Below are 25,540 nucleotides of genomic sequence, written 5' to 3' on the forward strand. Positions count from 1 at the left end.
CTTTGCTTTGCTTTGCTTTGCTTTGCTTTGCTTTGCTTTGCTTTGCTTTGCTTTGCTTTGCTTTGCTTATGAGTCAGGGAGGGGGGTGCCTGGGTGGCTCAGTCAGTTGAGCATCCGACTTCGGCTCAGGTCATGATCTCACGGTTTGCGAGTTCAAGCCCCGCGTCAGGCTCTGTGCTGACAGCTCAGAGCCTGGAGCCTGCTGATTCTGTGTCTCCCCCTCTCCTTGCCCCTCCCTTGCTCATGCTCTGTGTCTCTCTGTCTCTCAATAATAAATAAATGTTAAAAAAAAAAATTAAAAGAAAAAAGCCAGGGAAGGAAGGAGTTTAGGTTAGGTCTTTCTTCCGGCAAGAAGGAGATAAGTTTGCCAAAGACCCCAGCAAACTTCCTCTTGCATTCCTGATTGGAATTGGGTGATACATCAGTCCTGGCAAAGTTGAATGAAATTACCGCATTGGCTTTGACAAAACAAGATACATGCCCTGGGACTGGTGTGGGCCTACTTTCTATAAGAGAACAGACTGCTACCTGCTACTTGAGCAAAATAGAAATTGTTACCCAGGCAGAAGCGTCGACAACAATAGAAACTGCTATAAAGTAGATAGCATACACTGGTAGATGACTATTAATAAAACTCCCCCCTTTTTGTTACATAACATTGCATTAAGCACAGAATAATAGCTAATAGTTATAAGCCCTTACGAAGTATCAAGTGCTATATTAAATAATTCACATGCATCATTTCCTCTTATCTTCACCATGATCCTCTTTTACACCTAACTATTTGTAAGTGACAGAGCCAGGAATCAGACCTAGCATCTAGGGTAAATGCTAAACGATGCTACCTTTCATCATCCTTTGCAAGATAAAGAAATTGATGAAGAGAAATTGATGAAACTCGGATAGGAGCAGAAGGATATTGACATGTATTCCCTGCTAAGTTATTACAGTGATATTTGTCAAAAAGCAGTGGCAAAGTGTTCTGAGAGTTCCAAAATAAAAATTCTGTATCTGTCTGCCTCTGATGTCAGAAAAAAGAGCATTTCTTGATGTTTTTCTTATGCTCATAAGAATGTCCATGAGATTTGTTTGTTTGTTTGTTTGTTTTGAGAGAAAAAGAGAGACCGTGGGGGAGGGGCAAATAGAGAGGGCAAGAGAGGATCCCAAGCCGGCTCCACACTGTTAGTGCAGAGCCTGACGTGGAGCTCAAACTCACAAACCATGAGGTTATAACCTGAGCCAAAGTGGGTTGCTTAACTGACTGAGCCACCCAGGGACCCCTGTTTTTTGGCTTTCTTAAAGCGAATTATAAGCAAGAATATTACTAAATCAGAAACTTGAGCCCTTCAAGATTGTACCCAGATCTCAGATGAAAAAGAAAAAATGTTATTATTGAAATCTGTCATTAGATTAAAATGAACAAATAAAGTGTTAATTCATCTGAATGCCATCCAACAGCAGTGGATGAAACACCCTTAACTTTGTCGTCACCAAAAAAATGACCAAAATGTTTTCCCGTTTTCAGATATTTCCGTTTATGCAGAAATATCAGTATTTTCCAGAGAGGTTTAGGTTTCAGTCTTATTGTTCAGATTTAGCTGTTAATCTGAAAGGGTTTTATTGACTCACTTTACCTATCCACAGCATCCTCCAGCTAGGTCTTGGAATGGTCTAAGAAGAATAACTAGCATTTATGAAAGACTGCTAAGTTTCAGCCACTGTTCTAAGCACTATCTCATTTAATCTTCATCAAATCCTATTGAGGCAAATACCACTGTACAGGTGAAAAACTAAAAACAAATAAATAAGAGACTTCCCTAGGAAAGGTGTATCAATAAGTGCTGGCAACTAAATTCATATTTACTTCTGGCTCCAAAGCTTCTATTATTTTTACAAGTTTATTTATTTATTTTGAGAGAGAGAGAGAATCTCAAGCAGGCTTTGCACTGTCAGCGCAGAGCCCAATGTGGGGCTCGAATGCACAAACTGTGAGATCATGACCTGAGCCAAAGTCGAGAGTCGGATGCTTCACTGACAGTTACCCAGGTGCCCCCCCACCGGGGGCCTCTATTCTTATTGGCTGCCCAGCAGGAGCCATTCCTGACTCCCTCCAGTGTTCATTTCCCCCAGGATGTCTGAAAGAGGCAGGTGCTCACTTACTCTCAGCCTTCAGCACAAGCTTGCAACTGGGGATTCAAGTTGCTGGGGGAATTTCTGGAATGTATTTTCCTTCTTGAAAATAGGAGAAATGCATCTTTTGCCACTCTCATTGACCTTCTGCTTCCAGCCTTTGGACACAATTTGTGTAGACAGCAGAAAAAAATTTTGAATTCTGATACCCTGAAATGACTTGTAGCTGAACACGAACCAGGTTCCTGCTCTTAAGGAGAAGACTGTCTAGTGAAAGAGACGTACATAAATCTATAACTGCAACAAGATATGACCGGTAACCAACCTCCTGAAAGGCGAATTGTGTATATGAGTAAGAGTGACTATTGTTTTTACGTAAATATTACTCATTGACCCCTAAGGCCAGATCTTCCCTACTATTTTCCCGTATTGCTTATAGTTCTCTCCAAAGCTGAATCTCTTCTTCCCAGCCTGGTAAAGCTGTGGCTTTATCGCTCTCCTCCAGGTCACTTATTCTGCCCAGCTTCCTCATCATAAATGCTGAATTTCATTATCCGTCAGTCCCAGGCAAGAAACTGGAGTCTTCTTCAGCCCTTCTTTATCGCTAAAACTTGTCACGCCTCCTTTCCCAAATGACCTCTCCCCCATCTGGATCTCTGTCACCATCACCTCTGCCAAGGCCTGGTTCCAGGGGTTCATCGCAAGGAGCATCCCATCTGGAGAATCCACAGCTCCTCCAGGCCCACCTCTCTGCTGCCACCACTTTTCTGGGACAGTCTTGTCCTTGCCACAGCTTTGAGCACGGATCTCACCTTTCTTTTGTAATGGTGTGTTGGCACTGAGTGTGAGGTATCCATACGTAGGGATCGCGCGACAAACGCTTTTGATGTTCATAGTTGCAAACACATTGGAGAGTTAAAATGTCATTATGAGCGGACAGTTCATCTGAATTCATTTCATAGGCCATATGTATCCAAACTTGTTGTTTTGGTAGGCTTAAGGGTTCTTTGGAATGCAAAAACGGACTTGATCCCTGACCCACAGTTTGTAATCATGGTCACGGGCCGGGAGTGGGATGAGAGTATTGTTGTCATGCTAGAGTATATTACTCTGTTTATTTTTTATGCTGGTGAGATTGAAAAAACCTGGATTTGATAGGCATGATGCAGAAATTAAGGAAAGGCTGCCTACAGTTAAGGAAAAGACCAAAAGTTAGGTATAATTATCTGGTAAAGGGAGCTCAGGCAGAAGCTCTAACTAGTCATGAAGTGGACACACTCCAGCGACCGAAGACCCACTCATCAATTCTCAAGTGTCCCTCATACACAAAATAACAGCTATTAAACTGGTGCAGTGAGCTCATTAAATATCATATTGTTCTGCCAGACAAGGCCCTTGTTTTAGGGAGTGACTAAGAGACTGTCACTTCTTGGGCCAGGAGGATGAAAATGTTCTTTGGGCTCTGGGAGAAGGATAGACGTAAATTGTTGATACTCCCCTAGGACATCCCTCCCCATTTCAGTCTGCATCTTATTGGGCTGTGCTTCCTATTGAAAGGTGACTACTCAGCTGATTTATCCAGCTCGGTGTTTTCATGAAGTTTCTGCTATCGACCTACACAAGGGAGAGAAGGTTAGAAGGTTTTTTTATGGACAGCATGAGCGTAATGTCAAAGACCTATCCGAGCCCCATGGTGCTGGAGCTGGCAGAGTCACGTGAGCTCAGCACTTGAGTGCAAGTTTCTGCCTCCTCCACTTTGACCAAGAAATGGTTGGAAAGTTAACCAAGCCTGGAAGAGTCAGCCAGGAGAATCATCCCACTTGGGTTATTTGCTTTTTTTTTTCCTTGCTCAACAGAGAAGTGAATCACACTCTTCACTGAGCCGTGCAGCAGAGGGAAATGGTGCAACACTGGTCACGTGGCACAAAGAAGAAAGGCCCATTATGCAAACCGAGTTCTTCATTGTGTCCTGGTGTGAGGAGAGGTTAAATACCCACACTGGAAAGCGCCACAAAGCGGGGGTTCTGACATGGGAACCCTTCTCTGCTTGGAGATGGAGGGGCTGTGATTTACGTTTTGTCTTTTCTTTATTCTTCTGCCTCTTTGACCGCTGGATTCACTAATTTTGATTATGATATCAAATATGGAAAGAGTTTATTTAAGCTTGTTTTATTTCCTTTTTGCATATGATTTGGGAATTTGTGAACATACGCTTCGCCTTGGTCACTTACTTGCCATGCAACCTTGAGTAAGTTACTTAAACTCATCCCCTAAAAAGGCATGATCTGTTATAAATATCTTTATAAATACATCTATCAATCCATAGAGCTATAACAAATAAGTGTATGTTTCTGAAGTGTTTAGTATACAGCTTCACTACTGCAGTTTCTCAGTAAATGGTAGCCATTATTATTATTAACTTACCTATTTCATGCTTGTCTAAATTCCTCTATGAGTTAATGCTTTTATCTTGTTTGCTCATTGCCAAACCAGGATGACCAGGAACTGAATGAAGAGCCCCGTGGTTCTCTGTGACATCTTCTTGGCATGGCAATCTGGTCTTTACCACTTTGTATAGTTTTGGTAAAGAGGTATGTATCTGGAACTTCAGAAAATAAACCATCTGAAGCTATCCAAGGCAAAACACCTTTCTTTCAAATTCAGAGTTGTGTAGAGTGATAACGTAGCAGGGTGTTGGTGTATGCTACGATTGCAACATTTTCTGTGTCACGTGCATTAAACCTTAAGCATGTGGTTTTTGTACCTGAGCCAAACTCCTCTCCCAAGTATGACGAGTTCAAGGGTCCCCTTTGGGGCAATGTTTTCTCTCACTGCCCCACTTCCCCTATGCTTTCTACACTCTTCCATTGTTGCAACAGTAACGTGGTGTAACTGTGCTTTGCCTGTCTAGGTCCCCCACCCCCCGGACTAAAAATCAATCGTCTTGTCATTGTCATATTCCCCAGCACATTTCAGATCACATTGGCCATTGTTAATAAATTGTTAAGTGTGGATGGACTGCATAAAAGGACCCGAATTGGTGTGGGAGGTTTAGAGACAACTTGGCTGGCGTTTATCCCATCAGTAGACCAGTCCCTAGCAAGCAATACCAAAAGTTTTGTATTTTGGAGTCTTTTATTTCAAACAGTAACTTAACATCTACACTTGGCTGGAAAGTCCCTCTCCTTGTGTGACCCTTACCTATTTTCTTTGAGTAAATTCAACAAGTTCAGTTGTACCACTGTGTTCACAGAACTCTGGGTAGATGTGTCCATGAAATTCAAAATGAAGTTAAAAAGAGTAAAATAATTTTTTATTTAGGTAGTGATCAGCCAAGAAGAGAAAATATTTCTGTGATAGATTGCCTTTGTTTTTATCTTTTTTTTAATTAGAGAGAGAGAGAGTGTGTGTGTGTGTGTGTGTGAGAGAGAGAGAGAGAGAGCAGGGAGAGGAGCAGAGGGAGGGAGGAGGGAGAGAGAGAAAGAGAGGAAGGGGGAGAGGGAGAGAGAGAGAGGGAGACAGAGAAAGAGAAAGAGAGAGTGTGTGTGCATCTTAAGCAGACTCCATGCTCAGGGCAGAGCCCGATGCAGGGCTCCATCCCATGACCCTGAGATCATGACCTGAGCCAAAATCAAGAGTCAGACACTCATCCAACTAATCTACCCAGGCGTCCCTGTCTTATTTTTAAAAGAATTTTTATTGAAGTGTAGTTGACACACAGTGTCACGTTAGTTTCATGTATAGAACATAGTGATTCAAGAACTCTATACATCATGCTGTGCTCTCCACTGTGTAGCTCCCATCTGTCACCATACAACATTATTACAGTACCCCTGGCTCTATTCCCTATATTGTGCCTTTCCTCCCCTTGACTTATTCATGCCACAACTGGGAACCTGTAACTCCCATCCCTCTTCACCCATTTTGCAAATCCCCCTTTTTGTTGTTGTTTTTTTTTTTAATCCATTAACCCTGTCAAAGATTGCTCTCTGTAAAAACATTAACTTGTATTTGGCTAAATGCCATTTAAGTTATATGGATTTAATTTAACGTTACTTTTAAGCCTTCTAGCCACTTTTTCCAAATGAGAGGGCAACCATTAATGGTGAAATCTACTCAGTTAATGTAATTTTTACTGACCAACGTCTTTTCCCATGTGAGAGCTGCTGCTGTTTCATATTTATCTGGAGAAATGGATTGCCTTACTAGAAAAAAGTCTGAACCTGAAGATTTTCTCATGACAATTGAGGTGGATGTACTCAAAGCATCAGCCCAAATTGAACATGGTTGAATAAGTTCTAGGAAGCCCCTGAGAGTGAATTAGCAACCTCCCCTTCTTTCTTGTAAATCATTGAATGCCTGCTCGCGTAGGGCACCATCGCAGAGAGAGTGCACTGTGGTTCAGCAGGCCGCGCTCTTCCATGGGCTTTCTGGTCAAAGACCGCCTACTTGGATGAAAGGGGAGATATAAGCAAGTTGCAGAGCAAACACAAGTATTGATCCAAATACACGTTCTACCTGTGCCAGCCATTGTGCCTGGACTTAAGGAGACTGACAGAATCCTCAGGAAGAGAAAGTGATTCATCATTTTAAGAGGGAGGCGGGATTCTAGGACTAGTTCCAAGAGGCTGTGACATGTGAACTTGAAAGAATGCTACAGAGAGGAAGGGAAGGGGCAGAGGGAAGTGCATGAGTGAATGCAGGGAGGTGTGGAAGTGACCAGTTCAAGCCGACAGCTGGATTCCAGGGTCCCTGTCGGAGTGACAGGGGGTACACAAGTTGGGTCAGATCATGATGAATGTTGAAGGACCTGCTGAAGAGTCTGGGCTTCATCCTGAAAGCACTGGGCAGCTTCCACTGGTTTTTAAGGGAGCAACATGGTCAGTTCCCAGCTCACTCTTTTCTTTTTTAAGTTTTTTTTTTTAAGTTTATTTGTTTATTTTGAGAGAGACAGAGACAGTGTGAGTAGGGGAGGGACAGAAAAATGGAGGGAGAGAGAATCCCAAACAGGTCCCCACTGCCAGCGCGGAGTCTGATGCAGGGCTCGAATTCCCGAAACCATGAGATCATGAACTGAGCTGAAACCAGGAGTCTGACACTTAACCCACTGAGCCACCCAGGCACCTGGATCCCAGCTCACTCTTGGAGTCCTAGCTAAAAATGGAGGTGGGGAGAGTCACTGCAGGGATAACCCAACAAAGAGATGACAAGGACTCAAATTAAGGTGGTAACAGATGTGTTGGCGAGGAGGGAGAAGTTTCAAATTCTTTGTTGGAGGTAGAATTGCCAGGATTTAGTTTCCACACTAGATCCAGTCTGTGCTTTATTTTAACGTACGATAAAAACACGTATGATTATGTAGCTCATGCAAGCTGCTCAAAGAGAAAGATACAGAAGCAATTACCTGAGGAACAGTGTTTTGAAATTATGTGTTGAATAGGAACTGTGCTCTTTAAATAGAATATTTGTGTTGAGGACAAAAGGGGACGGTCGCGTTATCTCTTGACAATACTCATGTGATTTACTGCGCCAAGGTAACACAGAGGTGTTGCACAGCTACTTTGCAGAGCCTCTGTTGAATTTCATGGTTATTCACAGGTTACAGATTGACAGGCTTGGTTTTGTTTTGTTTTTTAATAAACTATACCATTTAGATGGCCAAATGACCTTGAATCACTTGAATGTACAAATCAGCATATAAGGAATGCCACACGGCCCACCGGAATACTGGGGGGGGGGGGTTGGAGTGTCAGTTCATCTAAGTTTTCTAATGCAGCTTGTACTGCATTGTACTTGATCTTGCATTGTACTTGTGCTTGTACTTGATCTCTGTTGGCTGCTTTTGATTGTATTCATAGCCATACATGGTTTGCTCCTGCCATAGCAGACAAGAATTATCAATCGTTTGACTTTCTTTGGCTCTCTAGGGAGAGTAATGTGCCTTCTGAGGCCATGTATACTTGTATAAATCCTTCTAGGAGGAAGTTTCTCCCAGTCATAGGCAAGTTGATGACATAGTTTTCTGTGTTTTTATGCCAACTCAAACTCCATCCCATTAAGCTAGTTGAATCAGATTGTCCCAACGCCTCCTTCCCTGCCCTTATATGATGAAACTTCTGGAAGTTGCAATAACTTTTATGGGCTGCCAGGGCATGACAGTAACTATTTCAGAGTGCCGTAGTGTGCTCTGGTAACAGTAAATAATGGCATGTGATATGTCATCACTTAAGAAAGTAATGCAGACATGCACCTAACTCGATTTAAAAAACCTATACTGGGGGCGCCTGGGTGGCTCAGTGAGTTAAGCATCTGACTCTTGATCTCATCTCAGGTCATGATCTCATGTTTCATGAGATGGAGCCCCCCATTGGGCTCTGTGCTGACAGCATGGAGCCTGCTTGGGATTCTCCCTCTCTCTCTCTCTCTCTCTCTCTCTCTCTCTCTCTGCCCCTCCCCCACACATGCTTACACACATACTCCCTCTCTCTATCAAAATACATAAAAATTTTGAAAAACCTATACTGTCGTGTGTACTCTCAATTTTCTGAATATTACAAAATAATGAACTTAAAACTAATTTATAATTATATATTCACCACACAGTATTTCAGGAAGACAGGTCAGCATGTCAACAAATTCCACAAAGTCTCCTTAATAATGAAGATTATTCAAACTAGAAGAACCTACTTGAATATAGTCGAGAACAGAGATAATAATTCAAGCCAAGAGGTTATGCAGTAACAAAACTCCATTCATATAGTTACGTATTTAAATATTTCCATCCCCTTCCAATTTGGGAGCTTAAAGTTACTGCATCCCAGCATGCAATTGGGTGAGGAAAGTAACTGTTTCCCTCTTATTTGGTTAAGGGAGGTTTTGCGGCGCAGGTGGAATTTTAAAAGGTCTTTGAAAGAGAAGATGGGTCAGTAGGATTGGGAAGAAAAGGAATGTCAAGTAAAAGAGTGTGTAGTTCAAAGTGGAAGAAGCAAAGGAAAAGAGGACTTGATGGCTGGCCAGAGCAGATGGAAGGGGATTCCAGAACTGCCTGTTGGAATAAAAAAGCAGCTCACTAAAAACTCATACGCACACTTGCCAGTTTCGCTTTCTATTTAAATATTGAGCCCATTTTCCCCAGCACTTGAATTCCTGCTGAATTTTCAGGTGGATATTGACTCCAAGACACTAAACTACATGCACATGATGGAATGATTCTATAAATCAAAATAGCAATGCGCTTGTTTGGCTAATGGGAGTCTGTATTAGGCAGTCACAGTCTTTTCTACAATATCACCAGGTTTCCTTCCCACAGAGATGTGGTTTTAAAAATTAAAGATTTGGGCTACCTGGGTGGCTCAGTCAGTTAAGCGTCCAGCTCTTGATTTCAGCTCAGGTCATGATCTCACGGTTCATGGGATTGAGCCCCACTTCAGGCTTTACTAACAGTGCACAGCCTGCTTTGGGTTCTCTCTCTCTCTCCTCTCTCTCTCTCTCTCTCTCTCTCTCTCTCTCTCACTCTCTCTCTCTCTCCCTCCCCCTCTCCCTCTCCCTCCCAATTCCCCACCCCTCAGAATAAATAAATAAACCTTAAAAACTTTTTAAAAATAATTAAAAATTAAATCATTAAGAACCCACTGTATGAAAAACAATGCAGTAGAAGCCTGGGTGAATTGCAAAGAAGTGTGAGATATTTACCCCAAGGAGGCAGGCAAGGTGGAACTCCATGAGATATTTAGTAAGAATGATGATGGCAATACAGGAGCTATTACAAATCGGTGTGGGATTAATTGTAATGTGGATGGTAATTGTGCTAAAGGATTATTAAGATGTTTAAAAATCTGTTCCCCGGTTTTATATTTTGGTTTTATATGGATTCGGGTGCCATGTGGAAGCATTTAATATCAGAGAGATCCTTTATGGTGTTTTTGCTTCTCAACTTCTAGGAAGCAATCTGGTATAGTAGAAAGAGCACAAGATTCTGGGCCAGAAAAGCTTTATTTGAGTCCTTTGCTCTAGCATTTATTGGGTGTGCGATCTTAGACAAGTTAATTTTCTCAGCTGTCAAGTGGGGATAAAGGTAATCACCTCTCAGTCCCTCCCAACCTGATACTTTTTAAAGTGATTAATACATGTTGGCTTATTAAATCAATAAATCAATATTTTTACCATTTATTTGTGAATATATCTGACTCCTGGCATTTACTAACTCATGAATATGCAACACTGTGGCTTTTCTTAATGGCTTTCCATGGTCACTGACAAAAATTGTTTCCCATATATCTGTCTTATAAAGCAATAATTGGTCTTGAGAACAGCATGTAGAATAGAAACATAATGCAAGACACATGCAATTTTAAGTTTTTTAATGGCCACATTAAACCGAGCCTTAAAACATCTGAAATTAATTTTGATATTTTGCCTAAATCAATATATCAAAAATATCATTCCAATATGTAATCAGCATAAGATTATTAATAAGTATTTTACACGACCAGCACATCTGAGTTTGGACATCAAATTGGTCAAAATATTTATTTCGATTTCATAAAACTTATGCTTAAATACAGTCTCCCATATGCAATTCTTACAAACATACCTAAATTTTTCTCAATAACTGAATCAAGGCTCACGTTTTACATTTCAATTTAAACAAATTAAAACTCAATAACTCCTATGCTCTGGCCACACTTCAAGTGCTTTATTGCTCTATGTGGCTAGTATGAAACAGCACAGGTAAAACTGTCTTGAATTGTTTTTCAGTAAGATCTTGGTCTTTTAAGCATTTTGTCATTTCATAATATCAAAATAAAGACCTTCCAAACTTGTACTCATTTTGGGAGTTGCCTTATACTGACTGTGCTTAGCGGTGACGTCTGACACCCAGCTTCTCATTCTGCCTGCTAGATTTACGAGATCTCCTTTGAATGAAACTCTCTAGATTAGCCTCAAGGATGTTTAGTTCTAAAATGCTGCAGAAGAATTGTTGGTTTTCCATAGCATAAGTCTGAATTTATCATATGAATATCTGGGTCTCAGGCTGCGTGACTTACCCAAGGTCTCGCGGCTAGTTGTGTGGCAGAAACAGCCCTTACACACGGACGTATGGATCCATGCTGCCATGGAATCTGTATTTTGCTTCCTTTAGGTGCAGGTGTGTTCCTGATGCACTGCCTTGGACACAATGTCTTACCTGAAGGAGGACCCTTTGTTGGGCCACGTTTTTGGGTTCTCAGAAATATTAATAACCCCAAATACAAGGAGAACGTGTTGCAGACTGAGTTGCCTAAAAGACTCCTTTGGCAGAGCAAGGTTATGAAGACGAAAGCATTCGGGGACAAGGATTCCTTAGTAGTAAAAAGCTTCGTGCCTTCTCCCCACTCCTTCGCTGCACTTGTAAAGGCAAAATTTAACTTGGCAGAAAAACAATTATAGCCTCCAGAAGAGTGGTACTCTTACTACATACATTGCTATGTATAAATTTCTCTTCTAGAAATTTGTCTTTGCCTCTAAATAAAACCAGGATAGATGATTCATTGAATGGAAACGGACATGGGATATTTAGCTACATGGGTCCCTAACATTAAGTGTAGCCTGTTCTTAGACACTGTTAGTCTTTTGGGGTTTTTTTTTTTTTTGAGATGAAAGATACTTTTTATTTAATTTAAATTCTAGTTAGTTAACCTACTGCAGTATTGGTTTCAAGACTAAAATTCAGTGATTCATCACTTACATGTAACACCCAGTGCTCCTCCCAGCAAGTGCCCTCCTTAATGCCCATCACCCATTTAGCCCATCCCTCCCACACCTCACTCCATCCACCCTGTTGGTTCTCTATCATTAAGAGTCTCTTATTGTTTGTTACCCTCTCTCTCTTTCCTCCCCCTTCCCATGTGTTCATGTGTTTTGTTAAATTCCACACGTGAATGAAATCGTATGGTATTTGTCTTTCTCTGATTGACTTATTTTGCTTAGCATAATGCACTCTAGCTCCATCCACGTCATTGCAAATGGCAAAATTTCATTTTTGTTGATGGCTGTATATACAATGGAATATTGTATATGGTGTGTGTGTGTATATATATATAGAGAGAGAGAGAGATACACACACACACACACACACACACCACGTCTTATTTATCTGTTCATCAGTCAATGGACACTTGGGCTCTTCCCATAGTTTGGCTATTGCTGATAATGCTGCTATAAACTTTGGGGTGCATGTACCCCTTCGAATCTGTATGTTTATATCTTTTCGGTATATACCTAGTGGTACAATTGCTGGATCAGAGGGTAGTTCTATTTTTAACTTTTTGAGGAGCCACCGGACACTGTCGAATTCTGTACACTTTCTTACTGAGTGGCCAAAAAGGCTCTGAGCTTATCTCCTGAGCTCCTGGCATTAACCATGTCACTAGAGTTTATATACTTTATAGGAAAGGTTCATGCCTTAAGTCAAAACTTCAAATTCAGAAATTTTGGTTCAAAGGATGCTCTCTTCGGTGCAAGTATTTACTCTCATTCTGGCTATGCTTGCCTGACCTTCGGTGAATGAGTCTATCAGAACTGAGTTCCCACAGTCAGGTTCATTTTATTAAGTATTTAGATGTTTGGGATGAAAATATGAAAATCCTTCAGAAGTTTTCGCCCTTTGTTGACACCATGTCCCTTAGCACACATGCCACTCCCACGTTTTTTCTTTTTTGTTTGTTTGTTTGTTTGTTTGTTTTGTGGGACGCTATTCAGAAATGTCTTTATGGACTATTAATGGACTCCAGGAGGTTGACTCTAAAGTGCATGGCATTGCCCTGCCTTTGTTGGCCTTGTCATTAATTGTGCGAGTGCTTTTAAGAAATCTTGCATCCATCCAGTGATCATTTGTTGCATCTTGCCTTTTGATTTAGTGCATCCCATTGGCTGAGGGTTTAAAAATTAAATAAGCCTACTTGAATTGTGTGCAAATAAAAGTCAGACCTGGAGCGAGAACTTGTGTCAGTCCGTGTATAAACTACTTGGAGTTTGAATTGATATCTATTTGGGGCAGAGAAAAGGAACCTGTGAGGCTGTTTTAAGGTAAGAAACAAAATAAAAACAGAATAAGCAAACCCGAAGATTTTTAGGCTTACTTCCTGATGCTTCATTATGTTGGAAGTTGTAGGTTTGAGGTTAGCAGCTTGATAGCTCTGTTCAGACAGTAACTATTTTAAACTTGCCTCTGCATTCCTCTGTCTAGGGAGACAGTTACAAGATCCTCAATTATCATTTATTATTATATGTTCCCAGAGGCCATCAGTAGCTTTCAAACCTGGCTGCGCATCAGAATCACTTATGGAGCCTTTAAAAAAGACAGACTCTAGCCTCACCAGAACCTGAGATTCTATAGGTCTTTATGAGGCCCTGGAATCGGTACCTTTTATAAAGCTCTCCAGCTTTGGGTAATTTCGGGGCTTTTGCCAGGCCCATCCTCCCGCCCCAAATAAATGAGTTAAATTCAAGAAACAAGATCAACACAATAGTTGTCCAAAATAGTATAATTTAAAGACTGTAGGCAGGGGAAAGATCCAGTTAGGGATTATGATTATAGAACAGGGGAATGTTTGTAAACTGATTAATGGAAGTCATGGGAGAAACTTTTTGGAGAAAAAGCATTTAGCGTATTTAAGAACGTGTAACATGCAAGTCCTTTCACTTCCCATTCACATGGAATCCCTTCTGATTCTCCTCCCCGAGGCTGGGTTTAAGTCCACCGGTAATTTATAAGAGAACGGGTGATACCTGGAGGCTTAAAGAGAGCCTCGACGTAGGTTCAGACCATCTGTACCCAACAAGCATCGCACGCCTATTGGTGGATCACTGCTTTTTAACAGTGGCTTGGTTGCAGAGGCGGCCTGTGCCAAGACAAGCCAGTATTTTCCTAGAGGTCTTCCTGGTAAACATTTTCAGGTCCGTTTGTTTGCCACATATGTCTTGAGGCAACGACATGCTTGGCAAAAGCTACCTACAACTCGAAGCCTCTTTGATAGACACTGCTTCCAAGCACAATGACACATTGTCTTCTAGGGGTTCTGCGATGTTATTATGGTTCCTACAGGGAAGAGGCAAGGCTGAAGGTGAGGTTTGCTTATGTTGTACTTAATTCCTATGTTTTACTTGATTCCTACCTTAAGACAGCCTCAGAGGTTCTTTGTCTCTGAAAGATTTATTAATGCAGATGAATGGATATGTTCTGTACTATGGTATATCGCGGAAAAATAGTGAAAAGATATCATCCTTGTGACACTGGCATCTATTGTTAACTGTATTTCATGCCGTATTTCATGATCATACTTCATCACTTGTATTTACTAAATGTCCAGAAATTTCCGGAACTAATAGATACATTGTCATGCATATAAAGTGTAACTACTTTATTAGTGAAATGTTTCATTAACTGTATCACAAACTAGTTCTAAAGCCTCAGTGAGAAATATTGGATTTATAAGACCCATGATTAAAAAAAAACAAAAAAACAAGAATCCTCATCAACTTAAGTTTCTTATCACTTTAGGGTTTTGAATGATATAGGTAGTGTTAAATCTGATTTTAAATGCTGGCTTTTTTCTTCAAACTGGAAAAAATTTCTTGGTTGGTGTCTAAAGGATATTTATTGCTTCCTCCCATAAGCAAGTAGTATGGGTTGACATTGACCTTAAGGAAGGTCAATAGACTGTTAAGCTACATTGAATGAGAACGGTTATATGATCTAACCTTCATGCTAATAAAGTAGCTATCAGTCAGCCAGTAGCCCAAGAACAATCTTTCCTGAAGCAGTGAGGTTAACTAAAGACACCCAGGAGCTTCCCTGCCACTTCTAAGCTTGTAAAGGTAGATGTATTGGGTTTGGACTTTCATTCGCTCTTAAAAATATTTGCGGTCATGCCACCAGGCCACCCAGAAACAGAAAGGAAATTTTTATGAACATTAGATGAACTGTTAAAGTAATAATTTAATTTAGATTTGAGGGTTATTATGGAACTATCAATTAAACATGCCTGTAATCCAGTTTATTTATTAAATTTAGATTATATTAATGTAGTTTAAAATGCATGACATTTATTTAGCATCATCAGAGAACAAATGAGCTCTGAGCAAACTTCTCCCAGTCGTGAAGTTTAACCCTTGAAGTGTCAAAACATTTTAGCTCAATAATTTTGAACAGGATTCCTTCCATTAATTACCTTATTTTCTATATTATATCTGTGACTATGGGGCGCTATCATAATTTAGATCATCAGCACATGTATGAATTATTAAAGACTCTATAATAGGGGCGCCTGGGTGGCGCAGTCGGTTAAGCGTCCGACTTCAGCCAGGTCACGATCTCGCGGTCCGTGAGATCGAGCCCCGCGTCGGGCTCTGGGCTGATGGCTCAGAGCCTGGAGCCTGTTTCCGATTCTGTGTCTCCCTCTCTGTCTGCCCCTCCCCCGTTCATGCTCTGTCTCTCTCTGTCCCAAAAATAAATAAAAAACGTTGAAAAAAAATTTAAAAAAAAAGACTCTATAATATATGGTTACCTTTGGAGCTCTTAAAATGTTAAGGGTCAACTCTTGATACTAAATTATCTGTCGGTTCTTACCCTTCATAAGTTTTATGTCTGCTTTTTGTTGCTTCTGCTTTTTCTATTACTATCAGCCATCAGCTGACAACTGTCACTCACTCAGCTGTCAGCATGCCTGACTTTAAGAGCCTTCACCCATCCATGATTTGTTGCTTTTAATCTAACAGAAATCTAACATAAATTGAAATTAGGGTGTTAGAATAGTGTCCACCATAGGAGACATAAGCTCTGTGTGGAGATGGATGGGGTGAGGTGGAAACTCAATATCAAAGACTCTGAGCTTTAATAGAAGGACTTCGTGCCATCTGTTTTGACTATAAAGACACCTTCGATTATTCATTAATTCAACTTTTACTAGGCCCTAGGGACCCAAAGATGAGAACAATGTGGTTCATGCCCTTTGGATGCTCCCCCAAACCAGCAAGTGACTGGCTACCACAGAAGGATGAATAGACTGTGGAGGGCATTGAATAAGACTGTAAGCTCTGGAATTCAGCTGGGTCTTGAATAGGTGAAATTTCTGGGTAAAAAAAAAAAAAGTGGATTATCTGAGGGTTGTTCTTCAATGTATACAAAGGCAAATACACTAAGGCAACCACTGCTTAGAAGTTTCCATTCATGTTAAGGAAAGTACTGGAATAAAAATTAATAAACGCAGTGACCCTGGGAGTCCGACAAAGCTGCCTCTGAATGACCTTGGACATTCTTATTTTTATTCCTTTCCATGGACACTGAACCAGAGGTGTTAATGCCTACCTTATAAAGTTGCTGTGAGGGCCAAATGAAATGTTATGTGAAAAGTGCCCAGTGGAGTGCCTGAATCCAGTTCAGTACCCCATTAATGTTCTCTTTCCTGCCTTTTTGGTTTTTTTCATTTTTTGTTTGTCTGGTTTTTTTCACTTCCCTTAAATGTTGTTTGGTAAAGGGTATCTGTAAAGAGTGAAAAATAAAATGACAAATACTGCTTTTCATATTTCTATCAGGCTGTTTTGAGTCATGTTCTTTTAATTGAATGACAGTCACATCATTTGAAAGGCTGGTCTAATAATAGCACCAGAGATTCTAAGCTGACAAAGTGCAAATTTTCAGTCAAGTCTTGATTCCAATTTAGATGTGGAAAGAAGAGAGTTGAAAAAGAATCCTTGTTACTCAAAACACAGATACCTCCATAGGCACACTCTCATATTATAATTGTTTGGACCCCTTTTTAGTAAAAAATAAACCGAATGCCACACGTGCATATTAGTCCACTCCTTAAAAAAGGTTATAAACCCTGAATATGTAAGACTCAGTGGTACCGTGGGGCATCTTTGCTCACATTTCGCTTGCCTGAATCACTTGAAGTGTTCATCTGGGTAATCTGGACTTTTTTTCCCCCTTCCTGTGAAACGCTTCAGTTCATCAATCAATTCCCCATACCGTGCTGTTTTGTAATTCCAATCTATATTGCTAAAGAAAACCTTCAGTGACCCTGAGTAAATCAAGAACAGAAAACGACTTGGGTTTCGTGCTCTTTGCGGCTATGTTAGTGAAGAAATAGATTTTCACTGACCCTCATTAAAGTCTTCTGTCGGAAATAATGCCCATTGAAAGATCAATTAGTTACACTTCTATTTTGTTTTCAAGTAACTACATTTTCCTTCTCGGTCTCTTCACTGGTCTCAATCTGTTTTCTTTTGGAGGTGAAATACCTAATGTTCACCAATATTGGCTTCTTCTTGGTCTTATAAATTAAGTTTTTAACAAGCTGATTTAAGCTGTGCTTTCAAATAATAGGACTATAGATTTAAACCCAATCACTTTTCTTTACTAGTTGCATCAACAGATGTTCAGCGTTTCATTTTTCCTTAAGGGTGTATGGTTTCTCACTGACTCTTGGCTTCAAATAGGGATTCTCTGCTATTGGTTTTGTCTGTAAGAATTTAAGCTGTTTAAAGCTGTTTGTACTTGTGGCCAAGAGCTCCTAGTTCCCAAAGCAACGGTTTATCACCCACCCCGTGTTATCTTTGCTCTTACGTTTCTTCAGTCACAGGAACACAACAGCACCGGTGGGTTAGATCTGTGGGTAACGCATGTGTTCGGTAGGCATGGACTGTTTATGACGAGCCATGTGGGTCGGGCTCATGTTCCTGGAGTGCCCTGAGCGGCTTTACTAATCTGTCAGCATAGTATGTTCTCGTGGATAAATATAGACATACGCGCACTCTGTGAGTTGTAGGTCACTGTCGTACTGTGCAGCTAAAAATTGTCCCATTGGTATGAAGAGTCTGCCCTGGACGGATGGCCTGTTTTAGTTTGTCTTCTACTGTAGGTCTTTAGCACCTGACTAAAAATACACCTTGGGCCAAAAATAAGACAGCCCTACCTTGCCGCTGAGACACTTATGGTGCCAGCGAGCAACAGGACCATGGAGTCCGTCATTATGTTTTTTTGCTTTGGAACATAGTCTGTGTAGCAGTTCCAGACTGTTCGTTTGGGTTCCTTTTTCAGGCTCATGGAGATTACAACAGCTTGTTGGAGACGATCCTGTGTGATCAGCTTCATAAAAGGGCTTGGTAGGTATGAAAGGCTGTTAGCATGTATGGCGTGGATCGTTGTTCAGTTAAGTGCTGAATGTAGGGAAGATTCTCCTAAAGGTTTCAATGGATGGGGCGGAGTGGAGGGGGGCAGTTGCATCTGCATGTGGAGATTTACTTATGATGTCACTGTTCTGAGGCAGGAATAATGCTTTTTAAGTTTCTGTTTGGGATTGCAGTATTTCAGAGGTGATTTTTTGTATATAAGTCTATGGAACAACAAGCTGTGACGTAATGGAATTTTTCTGTGCACCGAAGTTTCACTAAAAGATTTGGTAACGATTATCTTGTGCTGCAAAATTGCAATCTGAAAAATAGCTTAGTATTTGGAAGATAGTTAATACCATTGCATTTCATATTACAACAGAGGTAGGACTTAGGCTTGATTTCTTCTAAATATTAATGTTGTAAATACTCAGTTATTTTGTTTAAAGCATTGAAATAAACCTGAAGCAGTTTTTCCTTTGTTTTTGGCTTAGCCTTCTCCAACAAGAAAACAAATAAAATGTTTTCTTTTATTGTGTATGAATTAAAAAACAGGATAGGATGGGTAAACCAACATTAAATGGGTCCAAATTGCGTGCCTGTGCTTTTCCTTTATCAGAGTAATAGCCTGGTTATATTAGTTCTAGCATAACCTTGTAAGAAATATTGTACAAGAGTTCAGAAAAATTAATGAGAGGAAATTCCATGACACAGGGTTCATTACATGCATCTTAGATATAGACCGTTTAACTTTCGATTTAATGAAGGTAGGAAAAGGAAATTTGTAGATAGTAAGGACACAACCTATTGCTCTAATAAAGGAGAAACATTTTGTTTATTAATGATTTGGGAGATTTAATTACTTGTTAATTATTCTTTTGCACTATCTTTAGTGAAACTATTAGATATTTACATGTGATACAATTCTGTTTGTAGGAATTAAGTCTCTAATAGTCATTAATTTACTCCTTACTTTGTAGTTTATAAAAGCTGACTGTGTATTAGGGAACTTTTTTTTTCCCCTCTCAAGAGATTTTTTTTTTTTTTTTTGATGTATAACAAGCATACAAATTAAATGATAAAACTTACAGTTTCGTATATTTGGAAAAATGCTATATCACAATAGGACTCATGTGAACTACTCAGTATTGTTTTTGTTTGACGTCTCTTGTAAATGTAACTGACTCTCACTGTGTTTCCACTGAATGGACCACTCCCATGATCTGGCAGCCATCTTAAGTCCTTTTTCACTCACTGCCTTTCTTACTCCCAATAAATAATATAACTTAATTTATACAAGGGATCGTTACCAACAGATATTTCTGCAAATTCACAGATTTATCACCGTCTTAGATTATGAACTTCTGGTAGGCACATATCAAGAGAATTTTATGTAGTCATTGTACATGTCCGTAGCTATTTAAGAATCTAATGAAACCTAGAATCTTTTTTTTTTTTATTTAATGAGCCGGCATCTCAATAAATAAGTGTACATGAAGCAGGAATTTAATAAATGTTTTGCTGTTGACAAAATAAAAAACTAGACTACAAAGAATTTCACCTAATCAGTTAATTTTTTAACAATTGCTGACTGAGCTTCTACTGTGTATCCCGCCCTGGGTGTTCTTCCTTCACTGTAGATGTCGGAAATGTGGCTTGTGTTAATCATATGTATTATATAATGCGTATACATGACCTCTATATCATACATATGTATATGCATATTATTGTATACGTATGCATATGTATATATTTTATAATAGATTGCATATTAAAACGTATATTGTACCTAGTGCCTTTTTGACCAGGACCCACAGAAAAACAAACAAACAAACAAACAAACACATTTTCTATTATGACTCAGAACACACACACACCGTACACATCTGTAGACGCAGAGACTGAAAACACAAGTTTTGTGAAATAGTGCTTACTTAACCTCACTCTGCAGGGTGCCATCACCCGCTATTTTCTCTTGTAGAGTTTTCTATTCTATTTCATTGAAATCATCCTGGTTAGCACCCAGTAAGTAGGTTTCATGATCGAGTAGTGGGTCACAACCTGTACTTTGACGACCCTCTCTAAAGATTCCATAAGCCAGGCGTTCTCAGTACACCAATAGTCAAGTTCTCTACGGAAATGACAGGCTGTCATCCGTGATACTATATTCTCCTCCTGGGCAGATTGGTGCTTTATTTGTCAGCGTCTTGCTTGGTTGCAGAAATAGCTCTTTCAATAGACTTAATGTGAGTCTCGGGTTGAACGTTGGGTTTCTAAGCTGGGTATTCGGGACCTTGTATATCTTAATGCTTTCTTACTCCTTAATGCAACAAATATTTATTGAGTACTGGGTATTAAGCTAGAAGGTGAGGTTACAAAAGGAATAGAACAAACGCCTTGCCCTTATTGCACTTAAGTGGAGTAGGGGAGACAGGTAGAAAACAAGTGTATAATGTGTCATCATATATCATCAGGAGGTCAGTGCCCTGCAGGAGAGCAGAGCTGGGTAAAGGGCTAGAGGGAGGTGCCATCAAGTGGCTGGCCAGAACAGCCTCTAATAAAACCAGAAGGAAGTGAGACACCATCAAGTGCCCTTTTCCCCCACCTACGTGAATTCCTACAATCCCATTGCCCCCATTCTCTTCAGCCTCGATGCCTTCTTTGACTGTATCTATCATCAGTTATTTCTAGGCCTCATCTTTAAGGCCACCATCCCAGAGAGTCCCGCCCCGGCCCCACAGTCAAGGATACGTCGCCCCTGCTCCTCTCTTACAACAACCTTCACGGCACTTCCCATTTTTGTAATTATATTTCTGGACATAATACCTGTCTTCCCTGCATATTACCAGCTCCCCCCAGCAGCTGACCCAGTGCTCGGAGCCTCCAGTAAATACTTGATGACTGATTAAATGAACCAGTGAAATAAATAAGTTAACGAATGTTCTCCTACCTTTATGTGCTCGTCGGTCGGCTTTTCAACCTGACACTGCCTCATGGCATCTTATAGTTGAAAGCACTGCATTCTTTGAATCTCTCAGGTGGTCTTTTTAAATTTATCTTTGAATTCTGCACCACCCTACAGAATTTTGCAGTGTAACTTATGCATATCAAGGATCAGCGGAACTTTGTCATTTAGTGAATTGATTAACTGATCTCACTCAGACACTTTTGAGACCCAAATATTTCTGAAAAGGCTCAAACTATATTATTGTAACATAGGTATGATAAAGGATGCCTGTGTAAATGGCATCCTGCCTGCGTTCGTCCTGGCCATGTATTGTAAGTGTAAACACCCATGAGACCCACACCACCCATCCCACACATTTACTTAATGTGGAAGGATGTTGTTGGGCCTGAAATCTGAGTGAACATTAAAACCTATGTGATCAAACCTGGAATAAATGTGTTGTTTGATTTTTCAATGTATTTTTTAATTGAGTTTAGTTCAATGAAATAATGAAGGAATGCTATTATCCCTTCATTATTGCCATTACAAGATATAGGGAACTTTTTACAAATGAGGCTTATCTTTTAAAAAAAAAGTTTTATTATGAAATTTTTCAAACAAACACAAAAGGGGAAAGAATAGTATGATATATAACATATTGCCATCACTTACATTCAATAGTTAACAAGGCTTTGTCAGATTTGCTTCAGTTATACCTCCTTTCTCTTTGTTAAAGCATTTCAAATCAAATATAGGTATCATTTCCGTGAATGCCATACAGTCAATGTACATTCTAGAAAATATGGGTACGTTCTTACCTATCCACAGTGCTAACTTCATACGTACCCAAACTGACCGCCATTCTTTGATGTAACCTAATCTCTAGTCCACATTCAAGTTGCTTTGATTGTCATTTTCAAAAATGTCTTTTAACAGTTGGTTTGCTTTCATCAAGATTCAGACAAGGTCCACACATTACATTTGGTTGTTCTCTCTCCTAAGTCTTTAATCATCCTACCCATTTTTATCTCCTCCATTGACTTGGAGAAATTAGTGCAGTTTTCTTGTAAAATGTACCTACCTTTGAATTATTGCTTTGCTTCCTTAGGGTGACATTTAACTTGGTCCTATAGCCCCATGGTGTTTTGTTTTTTGTCTTGTTTTTTGTTTTGTTTTCTTTTTTTTTTTTTGTTTTTTGTTTTTTTGGTAAATGGACATTAGCTACAATGTTTTGAAAACTTGATGAACATGGACATAGGGCAAGTTACAACTCCCTGCCTGCCACACTGCCAAAATCATTTCTGTTCCAGTGGTAGGAGCCTGAGAGCCCCTCTGTCATTCAGGAGTACACAGCCAACACCATTTTCAGTGGTTGAGTGTCATAACTCTAGCCAATATCTTGCCACTGGTAGGGAATTTTGAAAAGGCTTCTAGAGTTGATACTCTAAAGATGCTTCTTAAACACTTTGATTATTGTAACGTCACATCAGGAAACCTACGGTGCATGTTTTCTTTACTGGGGAATAGTGATAGGACTGGATTTCAGGTTCACTTGTGTAAGATGCACTGTCTTCTGTTTCAGATTCCGTCTTTGTTCTTTTTCCCATAGTAGCTGCAATGGTCCTTAGTTTGTGTTGTCCCTCAAATGGCCCTTCTTGAGCCCACCCTACACAATAACATCAGCTCAGCATTCTTCCCAGAAATCTGCTAACTCCCAATTGTCCTCCAAATATAGTCTAAACTCACATTGGCTTGCCCTTCAAAACCTTAATTCTAATAATAAGAACTAAACACCTCTATTTTTTTAATAGGACTTGAGAGTTTAAGTTTTTCATATATATGTAGTTGCTCCATTATTTCATTCACACCAAGACTGTATTGTGGAATCAGATGGGTTCCATTCAACAAAGATTAAGCAAGCACAGTTGTTTAATTAGGTATGCCAGATACTGTGCTAAATACATGGAATAAAGACAAGATGTAGTCTTGTTCTTGAGGACTTTACAGTCCCTTAGTGAAGAGAAAGTTTGAACATGTGTGCTAAGGTAGGGATATGTGGTAGGAGGGTGAGAGGAGGGAGGAACGAGGAGAGATTCTTAGCAGACGTGTGCACCTGCCATGCTATTCCCTGTGCCTGGGTTGCCCCTTTCTCATCTCTACCTATCAGAGTCCTTCAAGACCTGGGTCGAGTGCCATCTATTCCATAATGTCTGGCTAATCGATGGCCTGGAAAAGAGATAATGCCTAGTTAGTATAGGGTTTTGTGAAAGACTCTCAGTACATAATTCTTTTTTAATGTTAACACAAGTCTTGGGTTTACAACTAGGAATAAAGACAGGCTTCCTTGTGTGTCCACCCATAATAGAGGAAGTTGCTAGTGGTCAGGACTAGTCTCACTTGCTAGTCTCAGGAAAGGGAGTGGAGCCAGAGAATAAGGGGAAAGGCTAGGATCATTCGTAAAGCTTTCCCACATAGAGAGGATAGATGATAGAATCTCACTAATTCATAGTAATTCAAGGGAAAGCAAATGTTAATCTTTAAAAAAATTTTTGAGTATAGCTGACATACAATGTTACATCAGTTGCAGGTGTACAAGAGTGATTCAACAAGCTTATATGTTATGCTCACCACAAATGTAGCTCCCATCTGTCACCATACAAGCGATTACAGTACCATTGACTATATTCCCTATACTGTGCCTTTCATCCCTGTGATGTATTCACTCCATAACCAGAAGACTGTACCTCCTGCTCCCCTTTACCCATTCTGACCATCCCTATACCCTTCTGTCAACCATCAGTTTGTTCTCTGTGTTAATAGGTTTGATTCTGCTTGTTTTTTTTTTTAGATTCCACATGTGAGTGAAATCATATGGTGTTTGTCTTTCTCAGTCTGACTTATTTCACTTAACATCATACCCTCCGGGTGCGTCCATGTTGTCACAAATGCCATGAAACATGCACCGTAGGTATATGTACACATACATCCATACCACATCTTCCTTATCCATTCATCTGTTGATGGGTAAGTGTTAATTCTTTGAACTGTGCAAGTATTGAATAAGTGATGTTTTATTAATTTTGACTATATATTTCATATAGTCATAGAATGAATACTGGTGCTAGAAAGGACAACCTGGCCTGGATTCTTTAAAAATAACAGATAAGGAAACTGAAGCCCAGTTGGTACAAGTTCATCCCCCAAGTTCATATGGAGCCATACTAGGACCTTTGACTCCCCATTTGGTGTTCTTCCTATGTTTTGCCTCCAGAGCATTAACTTAGTTAAAGTTAATGAAGCATATCTATAGGCAAATGGAATGAAAAACAATGTTATTAACTGGATTAATTGGTCCTCTTTGTTTTCCCATTTATTTATATCAGAGACATCAAACTATACTCCTGGGCCAACAGCATTGGCATAATCCGGTTATGCCTAGTTAGGATTAGTTAGAACTGGTTATCACTGGTTAGAAATGCAGGTTATTGAGCCCCATCCCAGACCTGCTGAATCAGGTGGGGTGCAGCCTTCCAGGCAAGTCTGACATGCCGAGATTCTGATCACCACCGATTCACATTGTAAATCAGCATAGCCTTTTGAAAGTTACCATTAAAAACAAAATACAAAGCCTTGTCCAGTTTATCCCAAAGTTTGACTTAATGCATGGCAAATTAATTTGTGCTGCACAAAATAAGCCAGAAGAGGAAGAAAATGGAGAAGAAAAGAAAAGGAGAGAAGGCAGAGAGGCCAGTCAGTGGAGGGCACATGAATGAGAGCAGTTTGTCTGTTTTGCTGAGAAGAAGGAAGTTGAAATTCAGGATTATCCTGCCTGTAGAAGGTTATTCGATCTCCTTTTGGTGAGAAAGGACCTTGAAATGTCAATGTAACCTCATCTTCCTTTGCTCACAGATCTTGGCAGACATTTGTTCAGGCTCTGATGACAGTACCTACTTTGAAAATTGGGGAAGGTCCATGTAATTGCATCTTGGCAGATGACAGACATTTAGAAAGGCAGCCATCGAAGTGTTACTGTCATTTCTGTAAGATAAAATACTGTAAGTCAAAGGAAGAGAGAAAAGAAAACAGGGCAGTGACTTGATGCCTACTTTCTCTTTATTGAACTCCTTCACTCTCTCCCGGGTATCCAGTCTCTAGGAGACCAAAGACAAAAATGGTGTGGAGAGGTTGCAGACTGAACAGAAGTTCACTTGCTCCTTGTTAGAATAACAACCAGTTAAAGTTGATATCATCAGTATATCTAGGAAGGAATGGTCTCTAGATCTTTCTAATGTATGTCAGTAATCAGATTTC

At 40.0% G+C, this 25,540-nt stretch overlaps 1 protein-coding gene across 8 annotated transcripts in view; it reads left to right on the forward strand.

Annotated features, from left to right (window-relative positions):
* The window catches only part of FRY (FRY microtubule binding protein), a 447,912-nt gene that overhangs the window by 196,951 nt on the left and 225,421 nt on the right, over positions 1–25,540 (forward strand). Inside the window, exon 1 of one of the 8 annotated variants that reach the window (XM_040448147.1) lies at positions 18,104–18,276. The exons of the other annotated variants lie outside the window; for them this stretch is intronic. Coding sequence (XP_040304081.1) covers positions 18,216–18,276 — 61 coding nt within the window. The 5' untranslated portion in view covers positions 18,104–18,215. Of the gene's footprint in view, positions 1–18,103; positions 18,277–25,540 lie in introns of those variants that run through there. 8 annotated transcript variants of the gene reach the window in all.

The sequence above is a fragment of the Herpailurus yagouaroundi genome, unplaced genomic scaffold, assembly GCF_014898765.1.
Source record: "Herpailurus yagouaroundi ecotype Mexico unplaced genomic scaffold, PumYag 197, whole genome shotgun sequence".
NCBI lineage: Eukaryota > Metazoa > Chordata > Mammalia > Carnivora > Felidae > Herpailurus > Herpailurus yagouaroundi.